This window comes from Thermobia domestica, chromosome 5, assembly GCF_964235325.1.
Source record: "Thermobia domestica chromosome 5, izTheDome1.hap1.1, whole genome shotgun sequence".
NCBI lineage: Eukaryota > Metazoa > Arthropoda > Insecta > Zygentoma > Lepismatidae > Thermobia > Thermobia domestica.
In genome coordinates, this window is record NC_137458.1 from 229,028,251 (window position 1) to 229,055,536 (window position 27,286).

At 33.8% G+C, this 27,286-nt stretch overlaps 1 protein-coding gene across 2 annotated transcripts in view; it reads left to right on the plus strand.

The window, feature by feature from the left end:
- LOC145686442 (trypsin beta-like) overlaps positions 1-20,968 on the plus strand; it is a 194,683-nt gene extending 173,715 nt beyond the window's left edge. The window contains exon 3 of one of the 2 annotated variants that reach the window (XR_014131612.1): positions 20,520-20,598. Coding sequence is in view for 1 of the 2 variants with exons in the window: in XM_081759746.1 (XP_081615872.1) it covers positions 20,520-20,638 (119 nt within the window). In the remaining variant the exon portion in view is untranslated. Of the gene's footprint in view, positions 1-20,519 lie in introns of both variants that reach the window. The other variant, XM_081759746.1, reaches the window with a different exon arrangement.
- The last annotated feature ends 6,318 nt before the right edge of the window (positions 20,969-27,286 follow it).

A 27,286-nucleotide genomic window follows, 5' to 3' on the forward strand; every position in this document is an offset into this window, starting at 1 on the left:
ACGAAAACAGGATATATGTAAAGAAGGTAAAACCAATAACATTAGTCATTACCATAGGCGCAAATCTGTCTTCAACATTGGGGGGGACAGGTAAGACGTTCCCATATATATATATATATATATATATATATAAGCGATGTTCAAAATATTTATGAAGTTGAAAAAAAACAATGCTGTGAAGGATCAGGGGAGCAGAATTGTCTTCAGTGACGTATTTAGGAAACTGTCGGGCTCATTCTCCCCTCCAAATAATTTGTTAGTTTTACGCATTCCACGTACAACAATAATCCTTCTTACCATTTCTAAGAATGTCATTGACTTTTCATTTTCTTATGCTTTTTGTTCAGAAATAATACTGTATTTGTCAAATTTCATTCCATGTAAGAACTGCGTCCTTAATTGTTCTTTCTGTCATCCTTTCTATTTTTCTGTTTCTTTTTCTTGACGTTACTACTTTCATTTCGCCTATCATACTTTATCGACCGTTGTCAGTTGTGATTCAAGTTGGCCGTCATCAGTAACACCAAAACTAAGAGGAGTTGATAAGCGAAACTAGTGTTCCACACCAACATGCGCGGATATCAACATGACAGGACTTTAGTTATTATAACAAAGGAACAATTATATCGTTTAGTTATTTTTAAAAGAAGGAAATGTTTGAATTAAAGAAAATCAAAACGGGGGAATAATTAGCCCGGGAAATTAGGACGGCCAAGAGGATGCTTTCTTTTTCTTGTATGAATAGAATAAAGGGTTAGATTCACTTCTAAATTTTTGTATCATATCATATAGGATTTATCGATCTGTAATTCTTGCCATTATAACTTCAATTTATGCATAAATTAAAATATATTTAATTCTCAAACTCAGGTGGGCAACTGCCCACTTCCTTCCTTGTGTTGGGCATAGCCCTCGAAAGAAAATCCTAAATACGCCATTGGGTGGCTTCAACATTGGAAGGAGGGCAGATTTGAGGCTTATTCTAGATAAGGGAGATGAAACTCATATTACGGTAGATGAATCTGATCAACTGTTGTAGAGTATATTATATATTAGGTGATGTAGATGAAGTAGTAGTACATATCAGTATTACAAATCACTGCCGTGAAAACATTCTGAAATCTGAATACATGCATATTTATAATTTCTATGTTTCTAATTAGGCATCCACAAAGATCCACGTTAAAATTGTTTTATAGTAATATAATAATATAAATGACGACTTCCCCAAAACTATGAAGAAAGAATATCAATTATGTATGACGCAACAATACTCTTTGAGCAAAATGATTATAATCTCAATAACATTACAGGAATCGTTTCAGAAATCTGATGCATGTCATACTCTTTACTTAACAGATGTAACCTTAAGATTATAGAGAAAAATATTCCAGCAATTGAATTCTTTTCTTTGCTTACGAAACATCCTCTCTCAAAAGAAAAATTGGGTCACGCGGAAATACGTAGGAACAAGCCATGGTTCGAACTAGCAGAGAAGAGAAAACAGGCAAAATTACGTTGGCTACAAAATCCGAATGAAATAACTACACAAAATTTCGTAGACATCAGGCGAGGAACTTCCAAAACTTTTAGAACAAAGAAACGCGATATTTTGAAAGCTAAAATTTAGGAACTTGAAGATCATAGTAAAAATAAACACATTCGGGATATGTATACAGGGATCAACAAATTTAAGAAAGGCTATCAACCTCGTTCTTATATATGAAAGGAAGCTGATGGAACAGTTCTCACTGATACAGATAGCATTTTAAATAGATGGAAAGATTTCTTTGACGATTTGCTTAACCAATCGAATAGAAGTGGAAGCCGCTATAAAGAAATTGAAGAAACACAAATCTCCGGGTGTAGATGAAATTCCGGCTGAGTTAATTTTAGCTGGAGGCGAAAAATTGTGGAACAAGATACACAAACTCATTCTCCTTATCTGGAACAAGGAAGAATTGCCACAAGAGTGGAAAGAATCAATCATTGTTCCAATTCACAAGAAAGGCGACAAAACTGACTGTAATAATTATCGAGGCATTTCTCTTCTGTCAACATCCTATAAAATCCTTTCAAATATTCTGTTAGCAAGATTGACCCCATACGCAGATGAAATTATTGGAGATTATCAGTGCGGATTTAGACGAAATCGATCAACTATCGACCAAATATTTACCATTCGCCAAATACTCGAAAAGAAGTGGAAATACAATACCCCGGTACATCAACTATTTATTGATTTTAGAAAGGCTTACGACTCGGTTAGGAGAGAAACATTATACAACGTTCTTACAGAACTTGGAATACCGAGAAAGCTAATTAGATTAATTAAGATATGTTTAAGTGAATCCCAAAGTAAAGTCCGGGTAGGAAAATTTTTGTCCACGAGCTTCCACGTCGAAAATGGCCTGAAACAAGGAGATGCGTTGTCGCCATTATTATTTAACTTTGTGCTGGAATACGCCATAAGGAAAATCAAAGATAGCAACCAGGGCCTAGAGTTGAACGGCATTCATCAGGTTATGGCATATGCTGATGATGTAAATTTAATAGGGGATGATAGGAGAACAGTAGAAATAAATGCAGAGATCTTATTAAACGCTTGCAGGGACATGGGTTTAGAAGTAAATGCAGAGAAAACTAAATACATGGAAGTGCGTCGGGACCGTAATATGGCAAATTGTGGAGGCGTTAAAATATTAAATAATACTTTTGATAAAGTGGATACTTTCAAATATTTAGGATCAATATTAACAGACGAAAATCATATTCACGAAGAAATTAAATGTCGACTAAAAGCAGGGAATTCGTGTTACTATTCGGTTCAAAATCTCTTATCGTCGCGAATTCTGTCGAGGAATTTGAAGCTTAAAATATATAAAACGATAATCATGCCTGTTGTTCTGTATGGTTGTGAAACATGGTCGCTTACTCTGAGGGAAGAACATAGACTGAAAGTATTTGAGAACAGGATCCTGAGAAGAATATTCGGACCCAAGAGGAACGAGAATGGGGAATGGCGGAAGCTTCATAACGAGGAACTACATAGTTTATACGGTTTACCCAACATTGTTAGGGTCGTCAAGTCTAGGAGGCTTAGGTGGGCAGGTCATGTAGCTAGAATGGAAGAAAGTAGAAACGCTTTCAAAGTCTTGACTGGTAGACCCATAGGAAAACGACCATTAGGAAGACCTAGGCGCAGATGGGAGGACAATATTAAGATGGATCTCGCAGAGATAGGAATACAAAGTAGAAACTGGATGCAATTAGCTAAGGATAGAAGTCAGTGGAGAGCTTTTGTGAACGCGGCACTGAACCTTCGGGTTCCATAGGCCATAGAGTTAGTTAGTTAGTTAGATGATGAGTAATGAATGAATATGGTGGAATGAAGAAAGTGGGAAGAAGCAGGAGAACCACGACAAAAAACCCACGCACATAGTGTTTGTGCACCAAAAAGCTAACTTGAAACAAGCTGGGATTGAACCAAGGACCCCATGCACCAGAGGTGAACGCTGTATTGCGTACCCACCATAGCTTTTTTCTATGTATTATATGTGGATGAATAAAAGTACGCATGTATAAGTTGGTGGAAGGAGAATGTAGGTGGAAACGGGAGAACTTTACACTTACACAATGTTTAAACTAAAAAATACACTTTGAATGAGCGAAAGCATTTTGTTTCAGAAGTGACTTATTTTTTATGATCAGCGCTATTTAATGTTTATGAAGGAGGAAAGAAACTTACTGTAGCAGTTATTGGAGAATTATACTTTTGAAACTCTTTATACAAAATTAGGTGTTTATATAACTTCATACATACTAGTAAAGAAGATATATGATGTACATTAAGGATGATTTTCACATTATTTAAACAGTGTAGGTAACGACTCTTAAGGCAATACAAGAGACGGACAATTATTTGACAGCGCATATTAGTTTATATGCAAATGGAAGCAATTGCTTTAAATAAGAGATAGCACTTTGAACGTATAGTTTGGTTAAAATTGCTTTACTTTAGAACTCATAACATTAAGTACAAGGTAACCAACACCATTGGCGATAACTATTAGCAGGACTGTGACCGATGGGAATTAGCGTGTTGCAGAGACAGATACATTTTGCGTACATAATAATAATGAGTATGAATATTTGACTTTGGCACCTAGAAGATTATGCAACCGACAAGTTAAAAATGTTTTGAGGATTGCATATAATATTTACAGACAGTCTGATACGATTTTGTATTTTATTTGAAGTGTGATGAATGTTTGTTGAACTAAAAAGGGTATTTTATTTATAGGTCTTGTTTGTAAGTTAGAAAAACAAGAAAATATTCTTGTAATGGTGTTATAGTCGCTAGAAGCGAAATAATAGCTAACATGTCCTTTTTTTACACTTGAAATAGATATCTGTCAATTTAAACTTTAATAAAAACTAGTCTGAATTTCGACAATTTTAAACTTTGTTGTAATTGTTACAAATGCATAAGAAAATAGTATTTTAATGTTTTAGTTGTCTGCATATACAGTGCAGATATATTTGTGAGTGAATACACGACATACAGTTATAACATATCAGAAGTGTTGTGCTCAAGAAATTAGATTTTTCTAAACGTTAAAGAGATTATATTGTGCAGTTTTCACTTATTGAGTTAAATTTGGTAATTTAAGACGAACTATGGTTTTGCTCTTTATCCACTGCAGTTGTATTGGATTGAAATACGGAACTTACTATATCTGGATTTTTAGTTACTGTTTTACTGGTTCTATGAATGATTTGGGAGGGCTGTTGTTTAAAGTGGAATTTGAACCCTTACTAATGCTTGTAACGAGAAAGTATATCTATTGAGAAGTGTGGATTTTCTTTGACGCAGATGAGAAATAGCCCGTGTTTAAGACAGCTTGACGAAAACGAATGTTTGCACAACGAATTGAATCACTAATGCTCACACCAAGATTAATGTAACTGTATCTGGGACTGTTGATTGATTAGTAAATGAGTAAATTATATTTTAAAGCGGTGTTGAGATTTATTTCGTATTAGGTTTTTAACTACTGTTTGGATTATTTTTTAAATTTATGTTTTATATAATAACAAGGTTATAAGGAACAGTATATTAACAGTAAAATGGGTTTTGAACCACAATAGGGACAACGTTAATGCAGTTGCTGTGTATATGAACTGTTATGGAAGATTAATTTTCATAGTATATATCATTTCTTTTATGTTATCGTAACTGCAAGAGTATATCGTATTATAAGACTACCTACCACATGTAAATAATAGGTAGAGCTAAAATACTGAAGTACTGGCAACTGAATTGTCAGTGAGAGTAATGTATTGTTTTAAAGAAATAAATAAATAGATATTAGAAAAAATAATCTTAGTTGTTTTCTATGGTATATGAAGAAACTAGTGTTTAAGAAGCAGTGCATTAGAAGAAAAATAATTGGTTTCGAAGAATATGGTAGGAAACTGAAAGCATTTAATACTTAATTTAGATTATTTTTACAGACATTACCAACGTAACTGAATGATGAACTGTTGTCCATTGAACAAGAGTCACTGAGCTTGATACCTTGTGTTTACTTTATGATATGAAGACTTTAAAACTTTTCTTTTCAAAACTTTTTAAAGAAAATTATGGTTGCAGTAGGAGAGAAATGCGTGATATACTGTAGAAAAGTTGATGTTACAGTACCCTTGTGCTCCTTTCTTATAAAAAGAAGTTAGTGTACTATTTTGTTGAGAATATAGATGAAAATATTGTAAAATTACATCTTGTTTTATTGCAAGTAGAATAATGCTACTTCAATAATGCTTAAACGCAGTGACTGTTAGGGTTGGATCCACCCTTCAACAAATTTCAGGATGTGCACACCCTTACTTGGTATATGCTTTTTAAAAGAATAAAGCTTAGAGAGCTCAATACTTTGAGGTAAAAGGATAAAATGTCTATGAAATGCATAGAAATATACAGGAAAATACTTCTTCTTATTAAGATGATAACGTGAAATACTTATTCCATTTTATATAGTAAAAGGACAAGATTGTACTTTTGTGAATAATTACCTTGGACTTGAAAATCAAACACAACCCTTTTGTTAGACAACCACTAGAAATCCTACGTATAATGAATTGACACACACTGCAGACGCTTTACTTTTATTGATCCTGATAATAAACATTGTATGGTAACCTCTTGAAACTTGTAGACCCACAGTGAGGTATACTCGGATATGGGGAGAGCACTATGACTCAGTGGTAGAACGACATTTTGATGGTCGTGATTTAAAAACGACCAAGTGAACTTTGTGGTGGACAACACCTTTTTTTCTTGGTACTTCCATTTCTTACAGCATTCATTTATTGGCTTAATTGGCTTATCCCTTAACCTAAAGGACGTTCTTCAGAGTAAGGAAGCTATCATGTTTCATAATATATAGTATAACAGGTACGATTGTCGTTGTATATTAAAACCTCAACTTCCTCGATAGAATTTTACAACGACAAAAAGATTTTGAATTGAATAATAATACGATTTCTATGCCTTGGCGGGCTAAGATCGAACCATGGATTAATCATGCGCCAGAGGTGAAGGATTTGAAGGCGATGAAGAATATTTTATAATTCCACAGTAGTATTAATGATTGTTTGAGATTCTTAGTATACTATGTGATACAAAGGTTACATGAATTTTATTTTGTTCTTTTTGGACTAATGTTTAAGAGGACCAGAATGATAGATTTCAAGAACTACCTATGGTGCACGGATTACATTTTTAATTTTACAGCTTTATACACATGCATTCAAAATTATAAGGCCATTAGTTTTTTGTATAAGACTCTTGTTGGACTTGATTTGATTTGAGTTTAACGTTTCTTTTCATCAGCGAGGCTATATGAGACGTGGACCTACTGATTAACGTGGAATCCGAACCACATGAGCTCCCGCCGGGAATCGAACCTGGGTAGACTTTTGTTGGAATAAATGTTTTCGCTGGAACCTTTTTTTAAAAATTTAATGTAAAACTTTAAACATAATGAAGAAAATAAGAAACTAAGAACATACTGAGGTGAAATAAACTTGAAAACTCCCACCGTGCAAAAGAATTAAGGAAAACAGCCTCTGTTTTCAAGCTGAGACTATCCATGGTTGAGATTGACCACCAAATATAACGATTATTTTTCACAGATGATGAGTTTGTATGCTTATGCCAGTAGCTAAAACTGGAAAAGTGAACCAGGTAGTGTTTGCAAAATGGTATTACATGGTTTAATCTTAGAACATGTACAATTGTGATGGACAAAAAAAATCCATGGGTAGTGGGGCTGGTGGACAACAACAACTTCACGAAACATCTGTTGGTATTAAAATTAACGATACATGAACTTTCAAAAGACGAAATGTTTCTTTATCTGGACAGTTAATACTTTTTTTTGAAATTTCATCGGAACAAGCATTCAACTTAAACTATAATAAATGAACGAACTATTTAGTTGCATTATAGGAGGGCGATACAGGTGTGGATGAAAAGTTTATGTATTGATTTTTGAATACGAGTTGTGTGCGAGTTATTCAATTTTATTTAACGTTTAATATTAGAGATTATTTTATACGACCATTTAATATTTTATTATTTCTTATACATATTCGCTTTCATCATTTGTCCATTGTAATGTTAGTAGAAAAAATGTTTTATTTAACAACATGAGCACGAAAAACCTACAAGAAAAATATTAGACAACATTCATAATTATCACTGTACGGAATACTTCTTTAAATGGAAACAGTTTGATCCATTGGTAGAGTGCACCCATCTGGCACGAGGATCCCTAGTTCACTCCCAAGACCGTGACAATTTGTGATGGACAACACCCTGTGGATATTCTCGGGGTTCTCCATTTCCTACCAATTTCTTCATATTCAATATTTTTACAATCATTAACCATTCAACATTGCCTACTTGTAAAATGTCTCGAGTAGATGAGTATATAAGACTCATACCAGAAAAAATGTTTTCTCTTTGCTCTCAGCCAGAAAAAAAAGCAGAAACTCATATCTACATGCCAGAATAAGTATTTTCGCTTTGCTCTCAAGCCAGAAGTGAAATTTCTCGAGTTGCTACTCGCCAAATTTCACAAGTTTCGTGGATACGAGTTTCTTCTTTTCTGGCTTGAGAGCAAAGCGAAAATACTTATTCTGGCATGTAGATATGAGTTTCAGCTTTTTTTCTGGTTGAGAGCAAAGAGAAAACATTTTTTCTGGTATGAGTCTTATATACTCATCTACTCGAGACATTTTACAAGTAGGCAATGTTGAATGGTTAATGATTGTAAAAATATTGAATATGAAGAAATTGGTAGGAAATGGAGAACCCCGAGAATATCCACAGGGTGTTGTCCATCACAAATTGTCACGGTCTTGGGAGTGAACTAGGGATCCTCGTGCCAGATGGGTGCACTCTACCAATGGATCAAACTGTTTCCATTTAAAGAAGTATTCCGTACAGTGATAATTATGAATGTTGTCTAATATTTTTCTTGTAGGTTTTTCGTGCTCATGTTGTTAAATAAAACATTTTTTCTACTAACATTACAATGGACAAATGATGAAAGCGAATATGTATAAGAAATAATAAAATATTAAATGGTCGTATAAAATAATCTCTAATATTAAACGTTAAATAAAATTGAATTACTCGCACACAACTCGTATTCAAAAATCAATACATAAACTTTTCATCCACACCTGTATCGCCCTCCTATAATGCAACTAAATAGTTCGTTCATTTATTATAGTTTAAGTTGAATGCTTGTTCCGATGAAATTTCAAAAAAAAGTATTAACTGTCCAGATAAAGAAACATTTCGTCTTTTGAAAGTTCATGTATCGTTAATTTTAATACCAACAGATGTTTCGTGAAGTTGTTGTTGTCCACCAGCCCCACTACCCATGGATTTTTTTTGTCCATCACAATTGTACATGTTCTAAGATTAAACCATGTAATACCATTTTGCAAACACTGCCTGGTTCACTTTTCCAGTTTTAGCTACTGGCATAAGCATACAAACTCATCATCTGTGAAAAATAATCGTTATATTTGGTGGTCAATCTCAACCATGGATAGTCTCAGCTTGAAAACAGAGGCTGTTTTCCTTAATTCTTTTGCACGGTGGGAGTTTTCAAGTTTATTTCACCTCAGTATGTTCTTAGTTTCTTATTTTCTTCATTATGTTTAAAGTTTTACATTAAATTTTAAAAAAGGTTCCAGCGAAAACATTTATTCCAACAAAAGTCTACCCAGGTTCGATTCCCGGCGGGAGCTCATGTGGTTCGGATTCCACGTTAATCAGTAGGTCCACGTCTCATATAGCCTCGCTGATGAAAAGAAACGTTAAACTCAAATCAAATCAAGTCCAACAAGAGTCTTATACAAAAAACTAATGGCCTTATAATTTTGAATGCATGTGTATAAAGCTGTAAAATTAAAAATGTAATCCGTGCACCATAGGTAGTTCTTGAAATCTATCATTCTGGTCCTCTTAAACATTAGTCCAAAAAGAACAAAATAAAATTCATGTAACCTTTGTATCACATAGTATACTAAGAATCTCAAACAATCATTAATACTACTGTGGAATTATAAAATATTCTTCATCGCCTTCAAATCCTTCACCTCTGGCGCATGATTAATCCATGGTTCGATCTTAGCCCGCCAAGGCATAGAAATCGTATTATTATTCAATTCAAAATCTTTTTGTCGTTGTAAAATTCTATCGAGGAAGTTGAGGTTTTAATATACAACGACAATCGTACCTGTTATACTATATATTATGAAACATGATAGCTTCCTTACTCTGAAGAACGTCCTTTAGGTTAAGGGATAAGCCAATTAAGCCAATAAATGAATGCTGTAAGAAATGGAAGTACCAAGAAAAAAAGGTGTTGTCCACCACAAAGTTCACTTGGTCGTTTTTAAATCACGACCATCAAAATGTCGTTCTACCACTGAGTCATAGTGCTCTCCCCATATCCGAGTATACCTCACTGTGGGTCTACAAGTTTCAAGAGGTTACCATACAATGTTTATTATCAGGATCAATAAAAGTAAAGCGTCTGCAGTGTGTGTCAATTCATTATACGTAGGATTTCTAGTGGTTGTCTAACAAAAGGGTTGTGTTTGATTTTCAAGTCCAAGGTAATTATTCACAAAAGTACAATCTTGTCCTTTTACTATATAAAATGGAATAAGTATTTCACGTTATCATCTTAATAAGAAGAAGTATTTTCCTGTATATTTCTATGCATTTCATAGACATTTTATCCTTTTACCTCAAAGTATTGAGCTCTCTAAGCTTTATTCTTTTAAAAAGCATATACCAAGTAAGGGTGTGCACATCCTGAAATTTGTTGAAGGGTGGATCCAACCCTAACAGTCACTGCGTTTAAGCATTATTGAAGTAGCATTATTCTACTTGCAATAAAACAAGATGTAATTTTACAATATTTTCATCTATATTCTCAACAAAATAGTACACTAACTTCTTTTTATAAGAAAGGAGCACAAAGGTACTGTAACATCAACTTTTCTACAGTATATCACGCATTTCTCTCCTACTGCAACCATAATTTTCTTTAAAAAGTTTTGAAAAGAAAAGTTTTAAAGTCTTCATATCATAAAGTAAACACAAGGTATCAAGCTCAGTGACTCTTGTTCAATGGACAACAGTTCATCATTCAGTTACGTTGGTAATGTCTGTAAAAATAATCTAAATTAAGTATTAAATACTTTCAGTTTCCTACCATATTCTTCGAAACCAATTATTTTTCTTCTAATGCACTGCTTCTTAAACACTAGTTTCTTCATATACCATAGAAAACAACTAAGATTATTTTTTCTAATATCTATTTATTTATTTCTTTAAAACAATACATTACTCTCACTGACAATTCAGTTGCCAGTACTTCAGTATTTTAGCTCTACCTATTATTTACATGTGGTAGGTAGTCTTATAATACGATATACTCTTGCAGTTACGATAACATAAAAGAAATGATATATACTATGAAAATTAATCTTCCATAACAGTTCATATACACAGCAACTGCATTAACGTTGTCCCTATTGTGGTTCAAAACCCATTTTACTGTTAATATACTGTTCCTTATAACCTTGTTATTATATAAAACATAAATTTAAAAAATAATCCAAACAGTAGTTAAAAACCTAATACGAAATAAATCTCAACACCGCTTTAAAATATAATTTACTCATTTACTAATCAATCAACAGTCCCAGATACAGTTACATTAATCTTGGTGTGAGCATTAGTGATTCAATTCGTTGTGCAAACATTCGTTTTCGTCAAGCTGTCTTAAACACGGGCTATTTCTCATCTGCGTCAAAGAAAATCCACACTTCTCAATAGATATACTTTCTCGTTACAAGCATTAGTAAGGGTTCAAATTCCACTTTAAACAACAGCCCTCCCAAATCATTCATAGAACCAGTAAAACAGTAACTAAAAATCCAGATATAGTAAGTTCCGTATTTCAATCCAATACAACTGCAGTGGATAAAGAGCAAAACCATAGTTCGTCTTAAATTACCAAATTTAACTCAATAAGTGAAAACTGCACAATATAATCTCTTTAACGTTTAGAAAAATCTAATTTCTTGAGCACAACACTTCTGATATGTTATAACTGTATGTCGTGTATTCACTCACAAATATATCTGCACTGTATATGCAGACAACTAAAACATTAAAATACTATTTTCTTATGCATTTGTAACAATTACAACAAAGTTTAAAATTGTCGAAATTCAGACTAGTTTTTATTAAAGTTTAAATTGACAGATATCTATTTCAAGTGTAAAAAAAGGACATGTTAGCTATTATTTCGCTTCTAGCGACTATAACACCATTACAAGAATATTTTCTTGTTTTTCTAACTTACAAACAAGACCTATAAATAAAATACCCTTTTTAGTTCAACAAACATTCATCACACTTCAAATAAAATACAAAATCGTATCAGACTGTCTGTAAATATTATATGCAATCCTCAAAACATTTTTAACTTGTCGGTTGCATAATCTTCTAGGTGCCAAAGTCAAATATTCATACTCATTATTATTATGTACGCAAAATGTATCTGTCTCTGCAACACGCTAATTCCCATCGGTCACAGTCCTGCTAATAGTTATCGCCAATGGTGTTGGTTACCTTGTACTTAATGTTATGAGTTCTAAAGTAAAGCAATTTTAACCAAACTATACGTTCAAAGTGCTATCTCTTATTTAAAGCAATTGCTTCCATTTGCATATAAACTAATATGCGCTGTCAAATAATTGTCCGTCTCTTGTATTGCCTTAAGAGTCGTTACCTACACTGTTTAAATAATGTGAAAATCATCCTTAATGTACATCATATATCTTCTTTACTAGTATGTATGAAGTTATATAAACACCTAATTTTGTATAAAGAGTTTCAAAAGTATAATTCTCCAATAACTGCTACAGTAAGTTTCTTTCCTCCTTCATAAACATTAAATAGCGCTGATCATAAAAAATAAGTCATTTCTGAAACAAAATGCTTTCGCTCATTCAAAGTGTATTTTTTAGTTTAAACATTGTGTAAGTGTAAAGTTCTCCCGTTTCCACCTACATTCTCCTTCCACCAACTTATACATGCGTACTTTTATTCATCCACATATAATACATAGAAAAAAGCTATGGTGGGTACGCAATACAGCGTTCACCTCTGGTGCATGGGGTCCTTGGTTCAATCCCAGCTTGTTTCAAGTTAGCTTTTTGGTGCACAAACACTATGTGCGTGGGTTTTTTGTCGTGGTTCTCCTGCTTCTTCCCACTTTCTTCATTAAACCATTTTCATTCATTACTCATCATCACCATCTCATTTAGTCTAGCCAGTATATTCGTTGGATGTAGAAACTTATAATAACTTTTATGTCGGTATTTCAGTATTCAATATTCATATCACACATTATCCAATATTTTCGATATTTCATACAACTAAGATCCAACGGTTTCAGTAAATCCATATTTTAAGACCAATCTATAACTCCTTTTCAGTAAAAAACTCCGCTATATTTGAACAACAAACAATTCAAAATAAGGTTTTTTCTCCAGTGTTTCTATTAAGATTTTTTATTTCCTTCACCACCTAAAAACAATAAAAGAATTAAAATTAATTATTTGCTATATTACGATTTTCCAATTACAAACTATAAGTATAAAGTTTCCGTTTTAACTTCACTACTACATTTCATCCTGGGTAATATGTTCAAACAATCTCGGGTCTCTTTTTATTGCCTTAGCTTTCAACATGAAAAACCCTTAAGTTCAATCTACGGTAACGTTAAACGTTCTGTCGCCATATAACCTCATTGTTACACTAACGTTTATGAAACAAAACACAACAGTTTACAATAATAATAATAATAATAATAATAATAATAATAATAATAATTCTTACCATATACTTTCTAAATATCAGTTATACGTCTTACACAATTCATAGCTACATATCTGCTAAGCAAAATGTTTGTCGTACGGCTTTTCACGTGGAAGAGCCCTGGCTCGATTCCCGGGGGCGCATTCTGCTAACTTTCTGTACAATATAATTTATATATACCTGTTATGTCTTACACAATTCATAGTTACGTATAAGTAACAACATCTGCTAAGGAAAATGTTTGTCGTACGGCTTTTCACGTGAAAGAGCTCTGGTTCGATTCTCGGGGCGCATTAGGCTAACTTTCTGTACAATATAATTTATATATATCTGTTATGTCTTACACAATTCATAGTTATGTATAAGTAACAACATCTGCTAAGCAAAATGTTTGTCGTACGGCTTTTCACGTGGAAGAGCTCTGGTTCGATTCCCGGGGCGCATTCCGCTAACTTTCTGTACAATATAATTTATATATACCTGTTATGTCTTACACAATTCATAGCTACATATAAGTAACAACATCTGCTAAGCAAAATGTTTAGCGTATGGTTCTCCACGTGGGAAAATACTAATTCGAGTCCCGGGGGCGCATTCTGCTAACTTCCTGTACAATATAATTTATATATACCTGTTATGTCATACACAATTCATAGCTATATATATGTAACATGTTCGCACTGCAAGCAAAATATTTAGCGTACGGTTCTCCACATGGGAGAATACTCATTCGACTCCCGGTGCAATCATTAATGTTAATTCCCTCCATATTACACTACACTATATCTTAGTCATGTTATAATTCCATAAAAGTACACCGAGTCATATCACTTTCAATGCCGAAAAATCCGCAATCAATTCCCGATTAAAACCAAGCAGTTCCGTCCCCTTATACTTCCAACAATTACAATATGTCCCTTTCCCATATAAAAATGAACAAGTATACTACAAGAAACATTTCCAGAAGTTTCGAGTGTGTTCTTTCCCCTATTCCAACAATAATAAGCTTAGAAAAAAGAACTGGAAGTTTCTAGTACTTTCTTTCACTCATTCCGACGATCCAAATTTCTAGCATATTCTCCAGCAGCAGCTGCCGCGTTACATGTGCTGCATATTAATGAATTACCTTGTTCTACGTGTGTGATCTGCATATTTTATTTACGAAAGGTTTTTTCTGTATTTTGCTTGTCCAATTAACATTTCTTTTGACCGGAAACCATTTATTATGTGTCATGTTACCTCCGGCCGCACCTGCATACATTATGTGTCATTAGTATGCGGAAAAAAGGGTGTATCCATTTTTTAAACTGTCAACCAACTGTGTATTACCAAGTGCTACCATGTCAGAAAAGTCCTCACTGCCTCATTATATATTCTTTACTTTTATTCAACAAACTACTGTCTGACACATCAGATGGTGCTATCAAGCATCATGGTGAATATCTTTGCTTAGCATTCCAAATTTCAAATGCAAATGGCGTCATGTAACATGTTTTAAAGCTAGAATTTTACCAGAAATGCGGTTATATTGTTATTTTAGCCCTAAAGCAAGTCATTTCGAGTTACCGTTTCTGAAAGTTTTGTAGTTATACATTTAGAGACAAAGCTAGCATTTCGTGGAGGCAGGTGAGATTTTTGTTGCAAAATTTGGTTACTATTTCAGAACACTGATGCTAATAAAATTATTTTTAAAATAATACGTTTTCGAAAAGTAATGTTTAAAGCACACTTCATGTTGTACTAATTTTAGAATATTTTCTGCAAGCCTATGTAATTTCTTGTTTTTTGAGTCAATAATTTATGGAAGAAAGGAACATTTGGGCCGTTCAGAGCACAATGGATCCAAATCCATTTTCAATAAAGTTCAGTTTTGCTCAGCAAATGAATTCTATTTCAAAACGTAATACCTGTTAGTCAAGAGTCAATACAAATGTAACTAAAACCATGCGAAAGGCCGTGGAATAGTTTCATATGACAGCCACTAGACAGGGGCGTCAGAGGAACAGGAGGGCAACTGCCCATCCCCACCCTGAATTTCAGATTTTAGGGGCAGTAAGGCAGTTTAAGAAACCTTTTGATAATCAAAGTTCAACAGAACAAGCTTGAGGTCCTTACACCGAATAAATATGGAGAACATACAGATTATTAAAACTGGAAAGTTGCTTAGGCCCAATTTCCAGAGTTTTAAGCACACCCGAAACTCGAGAGAAGAGCCACCTTTGGAATCTTTGGGCCAAAAAAATATACAAGAGAGCAATATATGCCTATAGCTCCTTACGGCCAATAGAAATGGATTATAACTGATCAAAATCCGTATTTATTCTGTGTAAGGACTTCAAATTGTTTATGTTGAACTTTCCTCAGCAAAAGGTTTCTAAATCTGCATTACTGCCCCCAAAATCTGAAATTCAGGATGGATGGCCTCTAAACGAACGCCTATGTCTAGGGGCAATCATATAAAATTCTAGATTGCATCTTTTCATGTAGTTTTTCTTTTTTTTTTTCATCTCAGATTCGTGGTGGTGAAATTATGACACTTTCGTTCGGTGTATTCGTTTGAACACATCCTGCATTTATTTAACGTAATTATACATCATTGACTATGGTATTCGGAACTTGACTTGTTAATCATTCCAACGCTGCAGTCTACATAACATGTTAATATCTTAAATTTATGAGCAAGGAGGGGGGAGGAATTATTCCTCCTTCCCCTACACACTTTCACGTTGTTTTTGTTTAATTTATTTCGTACCCTACGCTACGAAGATACTACGTTTGCTGAGCAAAAGTGAACGTTTCTGAAAATGGACTTTGATCCTTTGTGCTCTGAATGCCCCATATCTAAGAATATTTTATAAAAACTGAGTTGGAGCCAAATTTATCCTGTATCCCAAGTTTGTTCGAAACGTATAAAATTAGTTTGTTTAGTTTGATTGATTATAGTCTTACATCAGTAGCAAGGCTATATGAGACAGGGCTTTTTGTTTAAAGTGGGATCCGAACCACTAATTTTGAAATTTTACGTCGAATCGCAGTCAAAATCTATACAGCAAATTCAGACGTCTTGTGCCTCTATTCTCAAAATTTAATGTTAAAAGACTGAAAATTGCCCTCTGTAGCGTGGTGCACACATACAGACAGACGAACATATTGAGATCAAATTGTCCCAGACACTGACGTTCGGCACTGATGTTACAATAAGTATCACGCTTTAATAGTTAGTTACTCAGACGACTGCCATACCTTGCGCTTTCTCGCCTGGTCCCTTCATACAAGCTATGCCAAGATGTAAAGTTTTTAAAGAAAATTTAGAACTGAGGTGGGGAAGAGTGACGAAATAAAATTTTCATAATATAATGAAAAAGATGTTGTTGATAGAAAATTAATTCTTGCCTGAAGTTTCCAGTTGCATCTCAACCACATCACTGACGTTAGAATCATCAGAAGCAATTTTAGGCTTTTACCATTTGTTTAGGTTTCCAATTTTTTCACAGCATTTCATTTTTCATAATGATTCTTCATTCTTTGAACTAAACCAACCATTTCTTTCTTAACACGTTTTGCAACGAGCTCTTATGGTCTCTTTCTTATCTGATGGAGTTTGAGTTACTCTAATAAATTTGCTCCAAATGATGTCCTTTTTTCTTCCCGTAAAACTCATGTTAAACGATTCCGAGTTGTACCAACATGTACTGTATCAACGAATGCCTGCGATATTTTAATTTCAGAACTGCAATTTAGCAAATAACCTTTTGTTACGGCATTAGAAGTGTCACTGTTCATCTCAGCGAACCCTAAAACTATGGATTCGACACTAATATCAGTCATTTTAGATCATTTTTCTATATATCACCAACTTCCCATTACACCACTACAATTTAGGCGTTGAATTTGTATTTAAGCTGCATCGGAAATGTCACTCTTCATCTCAGTGGTGCTGAAAACTATGGTAATTTTCAATATATATCCACACTTCCTTCCTCCAAGTTGCACCTTCAAAGTGAAATGGCAAAATCCACCCCAGGCCCGAATCTGTATTGAAAATTTTTATCGAGATCCGTTCTTGATTAAAATTGTTACGATGAGTGTCATAAGAATTCAGCACAAAGTAGTACAGCAACAGGTATTTCATAACTCCTTCATCTCCTCTCCCCTCGTTCGTACCAAAGGTTATAATATTGCTTTTACATTCGAACTGTGACATGAATAAATAAAGTTTTGTAACTCAGAAAAAGTTGATTGTAATGTACTTGAACAATTCCAAAGTGCAACTCTTGTTTTCCAACGTTCTTGCAGAACTTGGAATACCGAGAAAGCTAATTAGACTAATTAAGATATGTTTAAATGAATCCCAAAGTAAAGTCCGGGTAGGAAAATTTTTGTCCACGAACTTTCACGTCGAAAATGGCCTGAAACAAGGAGATGCGTTGTCGCCATTATTATTTAACTTCGTTTTGGAATACGCTATAAGGAAAATCAAAGATAGTAACCAGGGCTTACAGTTGAACGGTATTCACCAGGTTATGGCATATGCTGATGATGTAAATTTAATAGGAGATAATAGGAGAACAATACAAAGAAATACAGAGATCTTATTAAACGCTTGCAGGGACATGGGTTTAGAAGTAAATGCAGAGAAAACTAAATACATGGAAGTGCGTCGGGACCGGAATACAGCAAATTATGGATGCGTTAAAATACTAAATAATACTTTTGATAAAGTGGATACTTTCAAATATCTAGGATCAATATTAACAGAGGAAAATCATATTCACGGAGAAATTAAATATCGACTAAAAGCAGGGAATTCGTGTTACTATTCGGTTCAAAATCTCTTGTCGTCGCGAATTCTGTCGAGGAATTTGAAACTTAAAATATACAAAACGATAATCATGCCGGTTGTTCTGTATGGCTACGAAACATGGTCACTTACTCTGAGGGAAGAACATAGACTGAAAGTATTTGAGAACAAGATCCTGAGACGAATATTCGGACCCAAGAGGAACGGGAATGGGGAATGGCGGAAACTTCATAACGAGGAACTATATAATTTATATGGTTTACCCAACATTGTTAGGGTCGTCAAGTCTAGGAGGCTTAGATGGGCGGGTCATGTAGCTAGAATGGAAGAAAGTAGAGACGCTTTCAAAGTCTTGATTGGAAGACCAATCGGAAAACGACCATTAGGAAGACCTAGGCGCAGATGGGAGGACAATATTAAGATGGATCTCGCAGAGATTGGAATACAGAGTAGAAACTGGATGCAGTTAGCTAAGGATAGAAGTCAGTGGAGAGCTTTTGTGAACGCGGCATTGAACCTCCGGGTTCCATAGGCCATAGAGTTAGTTAGTTAGTTAGTTAACTCTTGTTTTACATAGATGTCTGTTCCTCGGATTATACAGAAGACAGAGAAAACTCCATTTAACGTATTAAGGAACATAGTGATTTTTAAAGCGAATTGTGCAGAACTGCTATTCTTCCCCTAAAACTTTATTTCAGTTCTTCGTTCTCTTCTAACTGAATTCATTACCCATTTTCACTCGCATAATTTCTATCCTCTCTAGCCTATGCACTCGTAATTTGTCACAAATGTAAATAAACACTTTTCATCAGCCTCGCATTCATCTAAACTACCATTAGATTACCTCTGACTTACTCTATCTCTGTGTTGTCAAATGACGTAGAGAAATCTGGTAAAAAAAATCATGAACAGTTAGTAGTTAGTTCCTCGTTTCACCGATAGATTGCAGAAGCTTACATGGTAGTCTCGACAACGAGCTGCATGAATGGAAGAGTTGTGCGGTCTCACTAAATGCGAGGACAACTCAATATTTAGACTGAGAGAATGCCACAACAGTTAAGCAGAAACGGCTAATGCCAGCCAAATCTTGGCCATCAGTGGCGAAGTTTATTAAAAAATATTGTTCATTAGTATTTGCCGCTGAGTGGTAATCACTGAAAAAACATTTCTTCCATTAAGCTAATGCCTAAACTTATAGAATCATTTATGAATCTACACTTACTAGTGTTTCATTACAAAATACTTTGATAAAATTTCTGCTTTTACGGAAAATTTAAGAACTTTACAAATACATTAGAATATACTTAATCAACCATTTAAGTATCGGTGCATTATTTATAATGCCTTTCAGAGCAAATACTAGCATACAGTTTTAAAACGTTTAGCCGTTTTACAATAACTTTATTTTAATTAATCTATCTTATTTATTATCCAACGGAAAGCTGGTTTATTGGTGTATCTGAGTTGGCTGTAGTATTATAGAATGCAATATATGTCATAATTGAGCGAGAAATTTAGATTAGGTGATTACGTAGTTTTGTAATATTGAAATATTAAACAATATTTCCAATGCTATTATTTTCTAATGCGTTTATGGCCACTGTACGTATAATGCCCTGTGGGCCAGGAGATTATGACAACTGTACTTGGGAACAATTTTCAATTTTTCTCTTCCCTTTCTCCCTAAGGTGACGGTTCACTAAATGTGCATAAGTCATACATTTCACGAAGCTCTGGATATCTCGCTTCTGTTTCGTCAGTCTAGGCCAGTTAGGACCTGTGGACTAAGCATATTTGAAAGCATCGGCATTTCTTCTAACAATCGGCCCGGTATCAAGGCCTTACCTTGCAGAACAGGCTTGGTAACTGAAAGATTAATGAAAATATTTTCCCTGTTAAAAGTCAAATCTCGATTGAGGAATATTATAATGGCAAGCTATTCAGTCCCTGTTACAGTTAAATAAGGAACGAGTCATACACTTTTTTTTTCATTTTTACCCGCGGGCTGTCATTTTAGTATCACTGTTATAAGCAAAGTGACTTTCAACCTATGTTTATTAGAATTTTCTTGATGTTACTTACAAAGCATTTACCTAATGAATCAACGGTCTTTTAATTGTATAAAAACAAAATTTCAAAACAAGTTCGTAATTTCTCTTGTGGACTACACAATTTTACTACCATTGTACAAAAGATAAATTTTTGAGAACGTCTTTTTCTTAAATGTTTCAGGAATTGTATCGTGGGGTCATTTGTGCGCTGATAGAGATTTTCCAGGAGTTTACACAAATGTGAGCTACTATGTGAACTGGATTATCAATAATACATCGGACGCTTCATACTGTAACTAGTAACAATAGTGATATTGAAAATGATATTGAAAACAAATAGAAAATAAGTGTAAAAGTATAATAAAGCATGATTGAATGATAAAATGTAAGTTTCTTTGCATGACGTATAGTTTTTATGAATTTGTTCTGTTAATTTAAGATAACTGTCTTGAAACTATTTGAAGCAAAAGTGGTTGAGATCATATGGTTATGATTGAATAACGAAATATGATTTTTTAGACTAAATGTACAGCATTTATAGATTTCTCCTCGTAATTTATGATATTTCTTTAGTTTAAAGCAAAACTGATATAATTCATATTCCCTTTATGATTCATAATAAAAAAAATATGAAACAAATTTGCATTATTATTTCATGAGTCAATTTTGTATATAGATAATAAAAGTAAAACGAAGTACATGAAAGAAATGTAATGATTTTTGATTATACAAATTACTTTGATTATACAAATGATTTTGTGAGTCATACTCTGTTCATGAGTCAGACTCAGTTCATGCTTATATCATTGAATTTGTTATCTAATATAAATAAAATAAACAGTTTGTTTGTCTGTCTGTGTACAGCCTGGGGACTAAACGAGTGGATCGAGAGTTACCACATTTTGGTCATGGGTCCCTTGGTCCAAGTCCCAGACCAAGATGAAGCGTTTTCTTTTCAAAATTTGAACCAGGGGCTCAAAGGGGAGGGAGGACGTTTACCGCAAAAGCAGTAGAAAATGACCAATATTAGTGACAAATCCATAGTGTTCGCGGTCGCTGAGATGAATGGTGACATTCTTACAGGTGTTGACTTCCAAATAAGTCCCAATGAGAAGAATGGGTATTTCAGCTAGTAGGTAATACATGAGTTGAGTTGATTTTTAGTTTAGCGTCCCTTGCAGCAGCAAGGACATGAGAGACGTGGACCTACTCATTAACGTGGAATCCGAACCATATGAGCTCCCGCCGGGAATCGAACCCGGGTAACAGCTTAGCCACGTAGGTAATAAATTAAGTAGTACACGTAAATTAACATTATTGGACAACTAAAAAGTTTTCTATTTTGTATGATCACTGTAATGTAATACAACATACTGATCTATTGGTCTTCAATATAGAATAAGTTTATTAAAACGTGTTCATCGACTTTAGTGTAAGAATTATGTTGATTCAGTGTTAGAGCGCTTCTAATGTTATTGAGATTCCTGATTCGATCGCACCCCTTGAAATTTGTGGTGGTTGACACCGTATCCGTGAGATTTCTCTCCTATTCCCTCCTAAAATCCTATTCCACTAATTCTTTCATAGCCATTTTCTTGATATTTCACTTTCTTCGTCTCCTTCAATAATTGAACATAACCAGGGAACCTTAAAATAAATCTTTAGTATAAACTGTTATTAGAAAAATAATTTGGAAAATTAAATACAAGAATCTCGGGTTATACACGATCTCACTTTACGCATTTTCGATATAAGTAAAGAAAGGTCGTCAGAAAACTTTACAGTAATTTTGCAGGCACCCTCTACTTTTGTAATATCTTTTTGTCCACATGCAGCAACTAGTCACATCTTATCAGAATAAGTATAACAGGAAGTGTTAAGTTTCTGAGTCCTATTGCTCTAGTACATAGTTAATTTTTCAAGGCAATGAGAGAAAATAGTTGTTCTTATGTATATGATTGTAAGTGTAAAAAAGAGACGATAGCTATAACACTAGAGGTAAAAAAAATAGCAGTTATATAAAATATATTAAAATAAAGAACACGCTGTGGAATAGTAAGAGCTACAGAAATGTCAGAATTAATTCATCGTTCTGGCTAAAGGTCGAGCAGAACGACAGAAGCTGAAATATCAAATTAGGGTACCAATTATTTAAAAAAGGATAGGATATTGAACCAGTAAATTTAGCATCAGAACAAACGTGTCACTACTATTGTCTACTTTGATTATACAGGGCAAGACGGGAAATTAATTTGGTGAATTGAATGATATAGAGCCGATTTTTTTTTTATAATTTTAGTGATGGCTGGTTTGAGCGTTTAAATTTCAACATGAATTTCATAGTCTAAAACTAATATATGAGCCTACAGCAAGTGAAGTTGTTGTACTGAAAAGTTTTCATAAAAATTTCGAGCTTTTATTGAGAAGTGTAGTTACATGTTGCAGCAAGTTTCAGTCTTAAGGTGGATCACCACCCTGAAGTCAGTACATATTTTAGCTCATTCCCTTAACTACTGCGCAATAAAACTTTACATATTATAAATATTGTATTATAAGATAGAGTAATGTTTCAGCTACAGCACAAGACACTGATTCATTTGGTTGTGTCTCCTGATATCGAAAAATGTAACAAATAAAAGAAAGTATTTGATTCGTTTTACAATGAGCACACAAGATAACACTTGTTGTTAGATCTTACTAGAAGTGCTCCGTTTCATGAAATGTTTATTTGAATGTGTAAAGTATTTTAAAGTAACAATTTTATCACGAAATAGATATATTGTTTGACTGTTTTTCGTGTTATGTTTCATATTTTATTTAAATATTAATTTACATGTGAGGAAATATATTTTGAGATTAAACTTGCGCTGAACGCCATAATGCGTTGTTGCCAAATTTGTACGTTTACTGTAGTAGTCACAATAAGAAAATTCCTCGATTCCAGCGTTGAAGTTCGAGAAGAGGAATCGTGGTAAGGGACAAAAAATAATTTCTCCAGTAAGTATCTAACCAAAATTCCATGATTACTCTCTTTATTATCTGGCATCAGTACACACCCGACACTATCTGGCAATGCAGTACTATTCAAACAGCGTTTAGCGCAGCACAGAGAGGAAGCGCATGCGAAGTAGAACATTTCAATCAATGATAGAAAAAACGGCTGAAGAAGAAGAGCAAAAAGAAATATTTAAGTAACATGGGACCAGAAGTGCTTTATACACTAAAATGATTCATTGAAAAGCGAATGGATATATAATCGTAAAACAAACTCAACTAAAAAAACAATTTATCCATGGAATCTAGTTTAGTTAAACATCAACATTTGCCGAACGTGAATGGTAAAGATTTAGTTTCCAAAGAAAGTATTCTATTAATACTAAAATCTATTCACGATGGATTTAAATTGAATTTGTTCGTGATAAAAATTTAAAGTGATAAATACTGGTTATGTTTTAAGAAATAGAATTGACAAATCTATTGACAAATAATAAATACAAGTATTGATAAAAACTGTGTTAGAGCGAAGCCTACGTTGTTGAAACGTGCAGTATCCAAGGTATCATAGTACTGTATAGCAAAATACTAGTGACGTTCCAATGCAATCCTACACAATTTGAGTTTGTCATCCCAGTGGATAAAATACTCCGGAAGAAAGCCTGCTCTCAAGTTGATGATATACTCCTATATAAATTGCTCAAGTCACATACTGGTAGTACTAAATGTAATGCAATATAACATGCAACATTATTATTAAATATTGAAGAAAAAAAGAATCTTAAGTTCAGCTTTCAATCGTTCTTGTGGTGGAAAACCTGGTAATTGACTTATGACAAGAAATTTCACATGACTCGTGTGGCAATGGGAGTTAGGACCTTGATGTTCCATGGTAAATTGAATCGAATTTTCATTTCATAATATTTTGACAAATTTTTCATATTTAGCAGAGATCTTCATATTTCTTCACATTCTGCATGAGTCATTTGCGTGATCTGATCTCTTAACTTTGTTGAACCCAGTGACCTTGCATTATATTGAACGATAAGCCCGTGTACTCTGTTCGATACAGAAGAAGAAATTCTTCCATCTCCCAGTTATATTTACTGGTGAAGAGAACTACTCTAGTGAGTGAGATACTGCCAGTATCGTCATTGTTGGTACCGGAACGTTTTAAGCCGAGCTAACATTCCACGAGGTGTCCTGATGTCGCAAGGCACCTCCTTCTACGGCATGATCAAAACCCTGTAGGGTCTAACTCATGATCTGGAAACCTCTTAAAACCAGGTTACAATCTCATATCTAGGTTGAGTTACTAATGAAAACAACGACTCAAGAAATTCACGCATTTCGAAGTGGAACGAACCTCTCCTCCCTCTCTTTGCTTTAGGCTCACCTTTATGATAGTGGAAAATGAGGGACGGATCTTCGTGACACTAACTAAAAATTGAAGATATTCAGACTATGATAGTTGAATATATCACTTTCTATATTACTGAAATGAACTTTCTCTTTTGAAATCCTATGTTTACGTAGTAAAACAGAGACGATTACTGAAATTGAATAATCACGAAGTAATTGGTGTAAGAAAATGTGGGAGAAAACGGAAGAATACGAGACAACTCACGGACATGTTGTCCACCACAAACTCTCATGACCTGGAATTTTACCAGTAAGCTCACGCACTAGAATTGAGAGTTTTTATCGCTAAGCCTATGTGTTACTATGATCTTCAATATATAGCATGTATCAGCATAAAAATTATTAATAGTTAGCTTTTATTACTACGACTAGCTGAAATACCTGATCTTTGCACGAAAAGCATGAGTATAAAGAAAATATTTGAAAGATATATCTAAACCCCTCTTCCTCCTTATAATGCGTATTTTAGTCACAGTAAAATAAGAAACTAATCCCTACTCAAATACTAACTAGAAATGCATTCTAGATAGTGCAGGTTTTATTCTTCGTGAAAATTTTAATTTGTAAACCTCTTCCACTTCTAGGATAATGCTTTTCAAATGAAGTGAGTTATTAAATGTCCTGATCGATACACTATGTTCAGAAAATCATTTCCAGCAGTTCAAATCGTGTAATCAGTCTAAACATTTTATTAATTCCAAATGAAAAATTAAAATATTTTAGAAATTGATTCCCAATTTGACTAGAACTTCCAACTACATTTGGAAGTGTGTCAACTTACATTTACTAAGGAATTTATACAAGATCTTTTAACTTGGAGTTCGCCAGAAATCGATCACAACAAAGCTTATGCTAAAAATTTTCTGCACACGCTGTGCACTACCTCTCAAGGTTTGGGCAACTTAAGAAAAAAAAAAGTTTTTGAAATTTAAGTTTTGCAACTGTATCCCAAGCCTGACTTCATTCAACAGGAAAAAAAAAAATACCAATCTCTAGAGCGAGTTTTGTGCGGTTTTATGTACCATTTCCCGAGTTTTGAGCACCTCAGATAACAGAGATGTAACCACTTGAAAACAATGAGTATGCCAGACACTAGAGATTACATAACACCGTTTACGGCATTAGATACATAAATCGGCACTACTCATTATGTGCACCACCTCCCGAGTTTTGTGTGTCTCTGATAACTGAGATATATCAACTGGAAAATAGTGCGTATCAGAATTGCCCGAGTGCGTACCCCAACCAAGATAATTGCTGTGTCAAATATTAGTACTTATTTTGTGCAGTTTTTTGCACCATCTCTCGAGTTTTGTGCATCTCAGATAACAGAGGTATAGCATTTAGAAAATAGTGCACACATCAATTTCATGAGTGTGTACAGTGCCGACCAAGACAGTTTTTATGTCAAGTATAAGTACTAATTATATACAGATTTGTGCATCATCTCCAGAGTTTTGTCCACCTTAGGTAACAAATATAGCCCCTTGAACTTAAATAGAGCTCCTATTCCTACACCTAAACAAAGCTCAATTATTACTTCTCTACTTAAGAAAATTAATCAAGGTATAAATTGGAGCGTTAAGTTCAAATTATCATTTCAGAGACAAATGTTAGAAAGACCACTGACAACAATGAAAATTTTTGAACCTAATCTATAACATGAAAGGAAATAAAAACTGAACAATTGCCTGCAGCCTCACTTCCATGTTAAGGGAATAATAATAATAATAATAATAATAATAATAATAATAATAATAATAATAATAATAATAATAATAATAATAATAATAATAATATAAACTTATCGAAAAGCATTTACGGATTGAAACATCTGCTGGATTAATTTAGTTATAGTGCACAATGTGAGTACCATACTATTCTTATTCATCCTAAAAAGCACTAACAATTGAAGTAAATAAAACTTGTCACAAGGAAGGCACAGTGGGGCAGTGGTAGAGTGCTTATCTCTGGTGGTGGGGTACCTGGTTTTGATCCCCAGCCAAGTAAGTTTGTGGAGGATAACATCGTATCCATGGGTTTTCTTCGGATACTCCCGTTCCCTTCCACACTCTCATTCCACTAACACATCCATCATCGTTTATTTGCATTAATACCCGTCTCCCTTAAAGTGCATATTGTCGGACGTTAAACTGAGACATTTTATTTTTCATTTTCATTTCAAAACTTGTATAACTTTACCACAACGAAAACAACGAATTAAATTATAAAGAAATGAAATTTAACTAATTTGTTAATAAAAATTAAAAAAAAAAAACAATCACAAATAAAGTAATAAGTCCGGAACAAAAACATTGCCTACTCGTCCTGAGACTACAGAAAAATGGGTCTAGGAAAAGAACAATCATCCCATAAATTGTATTCAAAGGTAAGGAATAATAGTTTCCTTAAAATATTTGAGGTAATATTCAAGACGATAAAGTTTATATCCGTTTTGTGTATAATTTTTCGGTGAGTTATATTTATCTTCAGACACAATGTACTGAAGTTTGAAATAACAATCGGTGTGAT